Consider the following 14,962-nt stretch of genomic DNA (forward strand, 5'->3'; position numbering starts at 1 on the left):
GATCAGCGTGGCAGAGTGGGTCGGCCTGAACATATTTCATGCATTTAAAATTCTCAAGAATTTATCCGGAAGCTTCCTCAGGATTTTTTTTCAATTTCTTTTGGGTCCCAAAAATCCACTAGAAGTTTATCCATAAATTTCCTGATTTTGCCAAACATTCCTTCAGAAATGCACCTCCAAAAACTCCACCAGTTATTTCTTTGAGAAAACATTCTATGAACTCTATGAAAATATCACTTGCATTCCAGAAAAAAACTACGCACAACGCCGCGCAGATATTCTTCAAGAAAATACACCTAAAACTCATCTACAGAAATTTTAAATTACCCTGTAGAATCATTCAGGATTTGTGGTAGTTTCTTCAAGAATTATGTCGGAAATTCTTAAAGAACTTCCTCTGGCAATTCATCCTGAAAATACCTGAAAATCTTCCACAACCTTTCCCGTTTTTGCTACCACGAGCTCCTTCTTCTTCTTCTTCTTATTGGCATTACATCCCCACACTGGGACAGAGCCGCCTCGCAGCTTAGTGTTCATTAAGCACTTCCACAGTTATTAACTGCGAAGTTTCTAAGCCAGGTTACCATTTTTGCATTCGTATATCATGAGGCTAACACGATGATACTTTTATGCCCAGGAAAGTCGAGACAATTTCCAATTCGAAAATTGCCTAGACCGGCACCGGGAATCGAACCCAGCCACCCTCAGCATGGTCTTGCTTTGTAGCCACGCGTCTTACCGCACGGCTAAGGAGGGCCCCACGGAGGGCATCAGGAGGGCACCACGAGCTCCACTCCACCTAAAATTCTTTCAAGAAAACCTCGGGATGTCCCGGTATTCCTATATTCTGGTATTCGATCAAACAACGCTTCCTGGTACCGAGGGGTCACTGATGAAATTGTTTGGCATTGTACGAACAACACATAAGAGAAATAGCTCTGAAAATAGATTGCGAGAGTTCGGCTATGTTCCTGGTGCTGGGAATTTGGTTTCATCAATACCCGTACACATGGCCTCCGGAGGTCATGATAAGTTGCTGTCCATTTTCTTTCGAATCTAGTAGACCTGGTAGATCCATTAGGATGAAATACAAAATAATTTGGAGGACTTAGAACAAACAAATTGTAAATCATACGCATGGCCCCAGAAGGCCTGTATGGATATGATGGGTTACTATCAATTTTGTACTAAGCGTAATTAAACTGATTGACAACTGGTAGGATTTGAATTCTAAAATGATTTGGAGAATCTAGAACAGCTACAGCTATGTGAAATAGTTTAAGCACGTATTCTAGAAAAAAAATGTTGCGCGGTTATTATGCTATTTTCGTCCATATAAAAGTGGCAAACGATCCATCCACTGTTGACAACAGAATGTAGGAGTGTAATTTTTGTAATTTAATAATAAAAATGTGCTGATGATTGATTTGGGTGTATAAACATGTAAACTTGGCTGATAAATGCCTGAAATATTGTCAAGTCAAATCCGGATCGATATGCCTCAAACACCTATGTTTAAGTTTTTTTTGGGCACTGCATTGAAGTACATCAGATTCTGTTTCTACCCGTTTTTTTTCCACGGCCGTGTAAAAAAAAATCCCATACAAAATTTTTGCAAAGTTGCTCCATTTTGCATGATTTGTCGAGAAATCATTAAACTTTTTTTTACACGGATTTTCAAATTTTGAACTGAACACTTTTTTTACACGGAACGCATCCCCCATGCAAAAAAAAGAATCGGGTGTACTTCAAATTGATGAAAATGAGTCTTTAACCGTTCAGCACCACGCAGTCCTGGAACGCTCATGCAGCCTCGTTGGTGCTGTGTACTACAAGCGATGTTTTTTGTTAGTTTTGTACAAAATACAACAGCGAGTGTAATGCAAAACATCAAAAACTGTACATCAGACAAAATTCGGAAATGGATTGAAACTCACATCAGGAAAGTGAACCCAAACTTTTGGCCGATGCATATCATGCACTTGAGTAAACATTTCGATTTTTTCAAATAAAACAAAATTGCTAAGCCGAAATTTCATCAATGTGTCTCAAAGATGATTAAAATTGGGTTGCATTCCACTTTTTGATTCGAAATTTTGTGGGCTCAATTTCGTGGAAAATTAACATATTTGTACTGCATAAATTTAAGAAAAAGGGAATCTATGACAAAAGGTCGAAAGATAAAAAGTCGAAAGGGACAGAAGGTCGACCGAGACCAAAGTTCAAAAGGGACAAAAGGTCGATCAAGAACAAGTTGATAACAAGTCGGGTGTATTCCAAAAGAATTAACGAAATGCATTTAACTTCAAGCAGAAATAACAAACTCATCTCATCAATCAAAGTTGAAGAATTATTTGGGAAATGAATAAAACTTGTATTGCGCGAGGCAGAGTTGTCTTATATAGTTGGCAAACAAATTGCTTTTTTATTTTTCCACTATTAAAAATAGTGTAATATTTATTAAAATTCATTCAATGATTGTGAATAATAGATAGATATCTAGGTTTTCTGAATGTCACTTCGATTTGTCAAAATAGTGCACGCTGCTGCAGGCTCGCAGGCGCACGCATTAAAAATACACCTACGTGTAAGACACGCCGGTGTATTTGATGTGTGACGTGCACCATTTTGATAGATCGCAGTGACATTTAGAAATTTCAAACATCCATCTATTAGTTGTACTCGCTGAATGAATTTGATTTAATTGTTAAAAAATGTGAAAAATAAAAGAGCAGTTGGTCTTACTAACTGTGTGAGGCAACGTGAGATTGATTCTCTCCGCTTCAGTTTCATGTCTATTTCGACCTTTTGTCCTATTCGACCTTTTGATCTTATTGATCTTTGTTTCTTTCGACCTTTTGTCCCGTTCGACCTTTTGTCCCATTCGACGTTTTGTCCTTTCGACCTTTTGTCTCTTTCGACCTTTTGTCCTTTTCGACAATTTGTCCCTTCGACCTTTTGTCTTTTGATCTTTTGCCCTTTCGACCTTTTGTCCCTAACCTAGGCAAATGTGTATCTTAAGGTAATATTTAATTAGATAAAAAAATAACCATAGAGTTAATAAAAATTGTTCGTTTCATACACCTACGATGCAATATCTACTCATAATCTATGTACTAAGCTAACAATACCCAAAATCTGATGTTGGACGGCAAAAATACCCTCAGCAGTACAATTCAGATTGATTTAGTTGCAACAACTCATATGCAACCTAATTCGGTCGCATATGCCTTACAGAAACTGATGTACAACATGTGTGCTACTCGGGACGGCCAAAAACGACAATTTCAACAGCAATGAAGGATAAGGAATATATCTCCTGTTGGAGTTAATAACTCCCTCGAAAATTGCTTTATTTTTCGAGTTATGCGAGAAACTGGTCAAATTAGGAACATAGTCAAAACAGATACAGTTACCCTAGTTGATCAAGTATCAAATAAAGAGTTATTCATGGATGGTGGAGAACCGGTGCTGCCGTCGAACACACAATTTAGGATAATCGCCCTGACATAGTAAACACAAACGTCAGATACCATCTGCTAAAGCATCTTTATCTCCAACAAAAAAATCTAAATTATCCGAAACAAAACATAGCAATTTAGCGTCACCAAGCTGACCGAGAAACACTGCCATAGACCTTTTGAATGTGGAAGACGGCTGCTAAAACGACATAAATTTACTTTTTGGCAACTTCAGGTTTAATGTTCGTTTCAAAGCTTACAGCATCAGTTCAGTTTATGGGCGATGCTGAACCGTATCTCGCATCTTCTGCTTACTCTGTCTATTTTGGCTTAATTTTTACGTAAGGCATTAACACTATCAAGTATCATATATCTCATACAACGATCGGCATCCTTCCTGATAATAATTTTACAACAATCCTGCCGTGTCGTTTTTTTTTCTTCTAATTTTCATTGCTAGTTCATAAAACTTTACCTACCATCGACTATATGTATAGCTTCTTCTTCATCAATTTTGATTCTGAGATTAATAATGTACAAATTGTAACATAACTACCTTTACACACTATTAGGCTTCCCGTTGTAAACCATGAAGCCGGAGTACCAAACAGAACGATAACATCGAAAAACGCATCCCACGTGTTCGCTTCCAATTATCCTAGAGGCTCAAGTATTTCAAGTAACGAAATATGGAGTGCGCGCAATTCACGGACTCACTTCTAACAAAACAGGCAATAAGTTACAGCCACCATTAGGGAGGTGCGGCAGTCACCGTCACTGCCACCGAGCCAGGTGCGTTAGTTGGAACGCCACCGGAAGAGCCAGGGTCAGCCATCGCCAACTGCTGGGGGATGATCCTATACAGAGACGGGATGATTCGTGAGGAACGAATGATGGCGAAGGGCGGCTGATTTACTTACCACTGTTTTTCGGACGATTTGCAGGCGATCGATCCCGATTGGTCTTGGAGCTGTCCCTGGACTTCTGCTCGGACCGATCCACGTCATTCAGTATAGACTGGTATTTGTTTCCTGTGAAAAGGAATTGTAAAACACCATTTTTCAAGAAGTCATAACCGAATGGTGAAAAATGATACATAATTGAAAAAATGTATTCATTTTGATTAAAATATTTCTTTTCAAATTTATAATAAATATCCAATTAGGTTATTTAATTCTTATTCTAAGAAAAATATCAACCAACATTACCTTTATCGAAAGAATTGATTGAGCTGACCGTCGTTGGTCCGAACGGTAACTCGAATACTCTCGTCGAGGACACAGTCGTCGTGATGGCTTCGGTTGTCGAAGGCGGTATCGTTGTGGGCGGACTCGAAGCTGAAACGAGGAGAAAATCCGAGAAAAAAAAAACAAATCAACAAGAAACACAATCATAAAACATCTGTAAATAATTTATTTCATAGGATAACAATCATCGTTCCATATGCGGACGGAAGTAAGAAAATACAATATCCTCGGGGTTTGCAGCACCGGATGCGGCAGAAGGATCTGACCGAACCGGACAAATGCTTCCGAGACGGGTGTCAACAACGACAGTGATGTGGACAGGGTGGTGGCGGAACGGAACATTAATAGAATGTGTGAACGGATTTTGGCCAGTCAGTGCCTTCATCGGGTTGTTAATCAATAATAAAACACATCTGGGGCCGGCGGTCGCATTGCTTGATTCGGCGACAAATCCGGCACACGAGGGAACATATTGCATCGAATAGTAAACTAATCAACTTTCTGCTTGGCAATGTCAATAGAATGTTTTTTTCCTTGTCTTTTTGGTTGACTCCACAAGTTCAAATTATATGAAATCATCTGAATCATATTTTTGAACATCGTTGTTAATAATATAAATTGTACAGGTGATGTATACTGATTTATAGTTCATTATGTATGTAAATATATCACTCTTCATCAAGTGAATATTAGGAAATTACTTTATTCTTAGATTTCATACTTGACAGAATTTGCCATCAGCAACTAAATTGGCATTTATTTATAATCGAAAGAACCTGTAAGATATGGTGGATTATCTTTGACGTTAAGTCTTGAAAATTATTTCGTCAAAAAAATTGGATAGCAGGATGTTTTATTTTCTTTTTCAAATTTAGTTGCAATGCTAAACATCTCCAGAAGGATCCCCATCATTATGTCATTCGTCTCTATAACATCAACCGCAACATCGCACACCAAAGTCAACCAGTGCGAAACCATGTCGAGGTATGAAAAGAAAATAAAGGAATTTTCACACATTCCACTGTCAGGCCCCTGCTCCCCAAACCTTTATGGAATAAACCCACAAACATACACATTTCCCTTCATCACTTTCGAGTGCATGCCTTTACGCCTTTTCAGTATAGAAGCAGCAGCAGCATCAGCCTCGTAAGAGATTTCCACCTCATGCGATTCCCCCGAGGGAGAAACCCGAACGGAATAAATGTGTTGAATTTTTCCTGCTACTGACTGGGACGATGGCAAGCTTCTGACTCCGGACTCCGGACTGAGAAGATGGTAGCGCTCCACTGCTGTTGTACTTTTTGATTAAACTCAATCTGTCCTTCAGGGGATTTTGCTCCCTTTTCTTCTGAGCGTGTGGCCTGTCGCATCTTTGCTCTATTCTGAGGGAGGGGTGCCGGAGTGAACCGATGCGGATACGGATGGGGAAGACGATTGCGTCTCGAGAATGATGGGGGAGAAGTGTGCTTGACTTTAATCCGACAACTGCTCCCATCCGGAGTTCGGAGTAGATTATGGAGCATTAGAATGATGAAGAGCGGCTCTTCAGGCGGTCGGTCGGAAGTCTTTAGTCAATTGAGCAATTTGGATTACAGTGCTTGATCGTTTGGGCGTGAGTGCTAGAGGGCCTGAGATGAGTGTAGGCTTTGAGAACTCTTGGAGCTGTCTGTTTTGACTTTCATATGACGTTGATCTTATGCTATACGGATATACAGGAATGGGAATTAATCAGTTTACTGGTGCATACCTAATTCTGAAGATCTTTAAAAATGGACCAGATAGTTTTATAGCCACACAAAAAAAGCCAAATTTCACAATTCTGTATGAAAACTAGGCACTTACTGATTCTGAAGGTTTAATTACAACAAATGTGTGCTTTGCCAAAGTGTTATACATAACTGTATTAAAATCTGACGTACTGCAGCACCATATGAAAGAAATCAATGTTTCTGCTAGCACATGGTTGTCAGAGGGCAAAACCAATCTTCCTTCTTGTCGGATTTTTTTACTTTGTAAAATGATTCCAAATAACTCTCATTAGCTCGAAAGCCGTATAAGATTAATAATTTGGAAATAATACTCAGTTAAATTGTTGGTCCACGTAGTTCGGTAGTGCTGGCAAATAAATGATTTTTTGCAAGTGATTGGAACATTCAATCTTCGAAGCGTCATGACTTTTTTTGTGAACGTTACAGCAATTTTTTTCGCCTAATTTCCATACAAGCTTCAAACGCGATGTTCAAAGCGAGGACCCAATCGGGCCAGGATCGGGCCCAAATTCTGCATAGTTGTTTGACACCCATAATGGTTTCAAAAAACCATTGATTTGAAAAAATTACCATGACGCCCCACTCTAATGGACATGGATGGAAAATATTATTCAATCATCGAAAACTGGATGCTCCAGAACTCGTTCGAATTTCTGGCCAAACCAGGTAAGAAAATTCGTTTATTAAAGCGCGCCGTCGTAATATTGTACTATGTATGTCTTTGTCCAAAGAGACTTATTTTCAAAAAATCGGTACCTGCGAAACACCCACTACACGGTAGTATACACACGAGGGTGGCTCAAAAAACACTTTTTCAAATTTTTTGATGGGCCGCCCTCTTATTCGGTTCTATTTGATACACTGATGCTCTGGACAAAATTTCAGCCAAATCGGTCAACGTTTGGGCGGTGCTAAACTTGTTGGAAGTTTATATGGAAAAATATATGCAGAAACATCCAAAAACAGTGATTTGCAGTTGGACGGTACAATTTACGATCAAGAGTCATGATACTCATTCAGTTCTTGTAAATACAGAATGTAATGCTGAAAACTGCGAGAAGATTAGAGTTTATTAGGCAAAGATATTTGCATTTTACTGGAGTGTTGTATAGGTGAATTTATTCCTTTTCAATGGTAAAAGAAACGAAATTTGTTTAAACCCCACTTCAGAGAAATGCTAATAACTTAGCCGGGCAAACTCTAATCTTCTCGCGGTTTTCTGCATAACAATATGTATTAAATTCTTCAAGATATGAATGAGTATCATAGTTCTTCATCGTAAGTTGTTCCGTCCAACTGCAATTCAATTCACAATAAAAATTTAAAAAAATAAAAATAAAAAATAAAAAATTTAAACTTCCAACGAGTTTAGCACCGCTCAAACGTTGACCGATTTGGCTGAAATTTTGTCCAGTTTGTCTATTTGCATCCAGGGCATCAAATAGAACCGAATAAGAGGGCGGCCCATCAAAAAAGTTGAAAAAAGTTTTTCCCATACTAATTTGAGCCACCCTATTACACACTTAATTATTTTACCGGGATCTCAGCAAATTGTTCAACTTTTACCGAGTTTCGCACAGCCGAGCCCCAGCAAACATGTTTTTCGCCGATATATCTGTCAAAGTTGAGGACAATTAGCAAATAATTCTAGGAACTTTTTTCAAATGGGCGTAACTGTATTTGACCTTGAAATTTGAAACTCTCTCTATGTGGCATATTTCGTTCTACTGACGTTACTACCAGATAGCTCGCAATCTATTCTTCCTGTTGGGTGCATTAGTTGACTAAAATAGTTTGAATTAAGAGCACAATCGCCATTCCAAAAATCAAGTTCAGAATCAATTAAGCCCATTTGAAAAAAGTTCCTAGAATTTGCCGAAACTTAGCTGAGGTTTTAACGGGTTGCCAGTTTTTTTTTAAATTTTGCTAAGCACACGGCTGTGCAGATTTTACCGAGCTGCAGAAATAAAAACTGAGTGTGTAGGCTTTCCTCTTTCACGTAGGTAAGTGCAATTATAAAATGTTCTATCCGGGGTCATTTTCCCATTGGTGGAGGTGAAAAAGATTTATATGGAGATTGCACTAAAAATAAAAATTGGTGCAAAAAAAATAAAAATTGGTCTAGATCCCTCGATAGAACATTTTAGTTTACCCACGACATAAAAGAGGAGATCATACACTTTCATGTGGTTGATGTTTCAGAGATACTATTTTTTATAAAATATTATTCCCTCATAGAGACACCGTGTTGTAATTAAGGGCTGGTTAATTAGTACACTCCCAATTGCAAGGGAGTTCGTGGGCAGTACCAGGCGGGTTTTATGGGCGAACGCCCCACCATGGACCAGGTGTTCGCCATTCGCCAAGTACTGCAGAAATCCCGCGAATACAACGTGCCCACACATAATCTATTCATCGACTTCAAAGCCGCATATGATACAATTGATCGGGATCAGCTATTGCACGAACACGGATTTCCGGATAAACTGACACGGTTGATAAAAGCGACGATGGATCGGGTGATGTGCGTAGCTCGAGTTTCAGGGGCATTCTCGAGTCCCTTTGAAACGCGCAGAGGGTTATGGTAAGGTGATAGTCTTTCGTGTCTGCTATACAACATCGCTTTGGAAGGGGTAATACGAAGAGCAGGGATTAACCACCCCCATGAAACGGCTGTCATCCACGAACAACTCGCCTGAAGCCGAAAACATGGTGCTGGATGTAAACATTGCCGGTTAAGCAATAAACACACGAAGTCAGAATGTCGAAGTCGGATGCGTAACCGGCATATGTTGTATTGTTAAATTATATTCAACAAGATGTATTGCATTGTTGCGTGATTCTCGACGTGATTAATTGGCGCTTTGATGTTGCATGAAGAAGAAGAAGCAGAAAGATGATATTTAAAAAATTTCGCACGAGAAAACATACAAAGATATGTCTGAAATTCTAAAGGCAATCTAATTAAAAACGGTAAACAGTACGGGGTTGGACTTTTCTTATACTGTGTATTAAGTATGATATCACAGAGTAAAAATTGAAATTGAAATATTGTGTTTATTGTGCAGTAGAAAACAAGCCTAACCCCGTACTGCTTACCGTTTTTAATTAAATTGCTTCTAGAATTTTAAAGAGAGAGTTTCAAAAATTTCTTCGTATGTTTTCCCGTGCGAATATTTTTGATTATCATCTTTCTGCTTCTTCTTCTTCATGCAACATTAAAGCGCCAATCGCCAATTCTCGCGCGGCAGTATGAACGGAGCTTAAAATAGGAAAGGCAACCTTAACTCCACCCAATCGGTAGACGGCTTCAAGAACTACATCTCATTTCCGGGGGTTGGGATTAACACGAGTGGTACAACATTCAGTAAGTCCGTCCAGCTATTTGGCTTCGCCGACGACATAGATATTATGGCACGTAACTTTGAGAAGATGAAAGAAGCCTACATCAGACTGAAGAGGGAAACTAAGCGGATCGGACTAGTCATCAACACGTCGAAGACGAAGTACATGATAGGAAAGGGTTCAAGAGAAGACAATGTGAGTCACCCAACTCAAGATTGCATCGGTGGTGACGAAATCGAGGTGGTAGAAGAATTTGTGTACTTGGGCTCACTGGTGACTGCCGAAAATGAGGCCAACAGAGAAAGACTCCGCAAGACGCTCCGATCGAATAGTGTTCGCCGCCGTACCAGACTGACAATCTACAAAAAGCTCATTAGACCGGTAGTCCCCTACGGACGATGCTCGTGGAGGACCAATGCGCACTTGGAAAGTGCTGCGTACCATCTATGGTAAGATGCAGAACTCTGCTAGCAATGATGGTTCGCTGTAGTTGCATGTCCGAAAAATTGTGAAACTATTGAGAACTTGAGCTACAGGTCCTAAGCCCTGGTAAAGGAGGAAGGTTGCGATGGCTGTTATTCATGGCCATCGTGTAAAGCAAAAATGGATAAACCCCAATGCCAAGGTGTCATGCGACCCGTGCCGAGGGCTGAATGGTTGAGGGGGTTCTAAACATGCTCAACCGCGAACGGAGCCTGGGGTGCACCAGGGCGAACACCCCAGTAAGCAGCCCTTACTGCACTACGGCGGGGCACTGGTGCAGCGGACATTTATTTCCTAGCTACTCGTGGGACCAAAAATGAGTACAAATTCTACAAACAACCCTCAAGGTGACGACTGCCTCTCTCAGTCGTGTGAGAGCGAAGTGGAGAATACTCTGAGTCAGCTTGGCCTTACCGAAGACCAGCTACTCAGTAGTTCGCAGGAGAAGATGGAAATATCCTGCCCCTCAATGCCTATCTCCCGGAGCAGCACATGTTTCGACAAAGCTGATCCAGATCTACAACCCCTCATCGACCGACTCCAACCTGTTGGACATGGAAGATAACGAAGATGATGGTATAAGGATCATCATCAACCCCCAAAAATCTTTAGCAAGTAGCAAAGGATCCGAAGATAACAAGGGTTCTACGGAAGCCAAGGGTGCTCCGAGAAAGAAAATCCCCACACTCACACGCTCGCAGAGGAAGCAGCTTAGAACTCTCCGGGAGAAGGGAAAAGACCGGAATGAGGCCTTGTCCATAATCCTGAATAAGGAGAGCGAGCCCTTTTCCTCAAAACGCTCGAGAAACGACCTAGACAAATCCGCCACAGAGGACCCCAAACAAAAAAGGGTGAAGCACCATCTGGATCCGAGAGAGCGCGCCCAACAGTCCTCAAACCGCGCGCCTCAGAAAAACGTGTCTGGACAACAAAACCTACCCATGAGGAAAACAGCTGGTATCAGCTACAGTGATATGGCCAAAAGCGTGAAGGTCGGGATAATACCCAAAGACTTTCCCACCGTCCAACTCACTACAGCCCAGCTAGACCTTCTACAAGAAGCACTCCTGCTCAGAGTAGTTCAACAGCGAAACGAGCCAATAAAACCCAAATTCAACAACCTCATCTACAAGTCCTGTTACATGGTTCTAATCTGTAAGGATCAAGAGACTGCTGAGTGGTTAAAGAGAATATCCCCATCCATGAAACCCTGGGAAGGTGCAGAGCTGATGGCAATGGACGAAGTGGCGATTCCACGTCCAGAGATGATCCGAGCATTCTTCCCACAAAGCTCCAGCTATGATGACGACCGAATAAAGGCTCTCATAGAAAGCCAAAATGACATCACAACAACTAATTGGCGTATTGTGAAACGATCCATTCTGAAAGATATTCATGTTGAATGGATCTTCACAGTAGAGGGTGCGTCGATGGAAAAGTTGAAGAAGTCCAAATACACCCTCAACTACCGATTTGGTGAAATCCAACTAAGGAAGATTACAGATCAACCGACTGCCGCTACCGCCAATCCGACTGGAAGGCCGACCCAAGAGCAATCTGAGGAGGCCTCCTGTTCAAGCGAGGTTCGGCTAACTGGAAGGCCGACCCAAGAGAAATCTGAGGAAGCCTCCGGTTCGGGCGAGGTTAGTAAATCTCACCCCAAAAGCACCATAAAGGCTAGTCTGTCCGCCTCTAAAGGAAAAGCTCGAAGCTTACATGCGACCCCTGCTCTAGTGGTACCAAACCAAAGGTATCTAAACAGGGCAAAGGGGGTGCAAAAAGCGACAGTTTGACCACAGAGGCGAAACTGGCGGGCCAGGTTGCTACAGGGAAGAGAGAAAACCCAGACTGTAATACCAAACGACATCCTGATGATCCGCAACATCCAAAGCCGGACAGTCGTCGTCCGGAAAAAAGCGGGAACCCCGGAAATGGCGACTAAAGTTCTAAACTAAAGCAAGCGAACCTCCACCATGCTGAGAGCGCCACGGGTGTGCTCTGTCGGAGGTTCACCAAAGAGAATTTAATCGTGGCCCTCATTCAAGAGCCATGGGTCAATAAATCCAGAATACAAGGTATTCCACAACACTCATGTAAGTTGGTATATGATGACAGCCAGCTTTCTCCTAGAGCGGCTATTTTATTACATAACAACTGTAAATACTTTCCAATTTCAGAATTCATAAAAAGGGACATCGTAGCGGTCAGGATGGAGGTACCTTCCGCCAGAGGGAGTAGAGAGATCTTGGTGGTCTCGGCATACTTCCCAGGTGACGTGGACGAAATCCCTCCTCCAGAAATAGCTGCGCTCGTAGCCTACAGCCACCGACACAACATCCCCTTCGTCATAGGGTGCGACGCAAATGCACATCACACCGTATGGGGAAGTACCAATATAAACACCAGAGGTGAGTACCTGTTACAGTTTCTCTCTTCCAAGAACATTGACATTTGTAATGTTGGTGACAAGCCCACGTTTGAAAACTCCATTCGTCAGGAAGTTTTGGACTTGACTCTATGTAGTCGGTCTATCTCTGATAAAATAAAAACTGGCATGTTTCTGAAGAAATATCAATGTCAGACCATAAACACATCATCTTCGACTGGGAAGGGGTCTAACGATGGAAAAAACGTTTAAAGATCCTAAGAAAACTGATTGGGAATCCTACTCAGCTATCCTACGATCCGAAGAGTACATCATAGAAAGTCACATCAAGTCCATAACACAATTGGAAGATGCGTCCAAATCCATTAAAACAAAATCCTTAACGCCTACCAAGAGAGCTGTCCAACTAAATCAACTAGTTCGAGTAGAGACGTTCCATGGTGGAATAAAACTCTTGAGAAGCTTAGGAAAACTGCGCGTAGGGAGTTCAATCGTGCTAAGCGAACCGGCGATTGGAGCCTATACAGAAAGGCCCTGACGAACTACAACAAAGAAATAAGGTCAGCCAAACGGAAATCGTGGATTCTAATGTGTGAAAGCATAGAGAATACACCCGTAGTGGCCAGACTCCAAAAACCTCTTCCAAAAGCCCACTCCAATGGTGTGGGTAGCCTCCGAAAGACGGATGGTTCGCTCACTGTAGAGCCTAGCGATACACTGAGCGAATTGTTAAAGATCCACTTCCTGATTCAATCCCTGAGTCGAGCATCGGCGACCAAGGCACTGGAATTGCTGTCTCAGATCCACAAGAGATCCAATCATGGGTTTCTGGGTCTAAAAAGACGCAATAAAGGTTGCAAAGGAAGCTTTCACTCGGGCCAGGGTTGAGAGGGCTGTGAGATCTTTCGAGCCATTTAAGTCTCCTGGCATGGATGGAATATTTCCAGCGTTGATCCAAAAGAGGAGAAAACACTGGTTCCACCCTTGGTTGAGATTTTTAAGGCGAGTCTGATTTTGGGGCACATACCTAACGATTGGCGTCAAATCCGGGCTGTCTTCATTCCGAAGGCAGGCAAGAGAGATAAAACCAACCCCAAAGCATTCAGGCCGATAAGTTTATCCTCTGTAATGCTCAAAATTATGGAAAAGGTACTATGCGAGTACATAAATCACAAATTTATGAAAGCAATGCCTTTGTCAAAAAACCAATTCGTTTATCAAAGTGGAAAATCTACGATCTCGGCACTACATACGGTAGTTCAAAAAATCGAAAAGACACTTAATGCAAAAGAAATTGCTCTTGTAGCATTTCTTGATATTGAGGGCGCATTCGATAACGCTTCTTATTCGTCTATAGGGTCAGCAATGTTGAGGAGAAAATTCGACCCATGCATTGTTACCTGGGTACATGCTATGCTAGCTAATCGGAAAATCTCCTCTGAGCTTAGCGGTTCATACATCACTGTTAAAGCAACAAGGGGGTGTCCGCAAGGCGGAGTGCTTTCTCCTTTGTTGTGGTCACTGGTGGTGGATGAGCTTCTAGACAGCTTAGAGAGAAGAGGCTTCGAAGTGGTTGGATATGCTGATGACGTTGTCATTATTGTACGAGGCAAATTCGAAAGTGTTATCGTGGAAAGAATGCAATCTGCCCTAAATCACACTTTTTCCTGGTGTCAAAAATATCAACTAGGCATAAATCCTACAAAAACTTCCATTATCCCTTTCACCAAACGGAGGAAGGTACAACTGAAACCCCTTTTCTTGAATCAAACACAATTAGTTTATTCAAGTGAAGTAAAATATCTAGGTGTCATACTCGACGCAAAGCTTAATTGGAACTCTCATCTCCAATCAGTTGTGCAGAAAGGTCTCAATACACTTTGGGTTTGTTCAAAAACCCTTGGTAAAAGATGGGGCCTAAAACCAAGTATGATCATGTGGATATATAAAACCATTGTCCGTCCCAGGACAACTTACGCTTCCCTTGTCTGGTGGCCTAAAACTAATGAGGCTGCTGCAAGGGCTAAGCTCAACAAAATCCAACGCACCGCTTGCATAGCCATCACTGGTGCAGTTCGTAGTACACCCACTTTGGCCCTAGACGCAATGCTTCACCTGCCCCGGTTAGATCAATTCATAAAGCTGGAAGCGGAAAAAGTGCTCTAAGGTTAAAGAGAACAAAAACACTGCTGTCAGGAGACCTTACGGGTCACCTCAGCATATTAAATGAATTTGCCATAAATCCCGCAATAGGAATTTGTAGTGACTGGA

At 41.5% G+C, this 14,962-nt stretch overlaps 1 protein-coding gene across 1 annotated transcript in view; it reads right to left on the reverse strand.

Moving 5' to 3' along the window:
- Positions 1–3,263: 3,263 nt before the first annotated feature.
- LOC134216434 (neurotrimin-like) overlaps positions 3,264–14,962 on the reverse strand; it is a 245,413-nt gene continuing 233,714 nt past the window's right edge. The window contains exons 8-10 of the mRNA XM_062695324.1: positions 4,670–4,798; positions 4,382–4,492; positions 3,264–4,318 (exon numbers count right to left, since the gene is read on the reverse strand). Of these exons, the coding sequence (XP_062551308.1) occupies positions 4,236–4,318; positions 4,382–4,492; positions 4,670–4,798 (323 nt within the window). The 3' untranslated portion in view covers positions 3,264–4,235. The remainder of the gene's footprint in view (positions 4,319–4,381; positions 4,493–4,669; positions 4,799–14,962) is intronic.

This window comes from Armigeres subalbatus, chromosome 2 (genome assembly GCF_024139115.2).
Source record: "Armigeres subalbatus isolate Guangzhou_Male chromosome 2, GZ_Asu_2, whole genome shotgun sequence".
Taxonomy (NCBI): Eukaryota; Metazoa; Arthropoda; class Insecta; order Diptera; family Culicidae; genus Armigeres; species Armigeres subalbatus.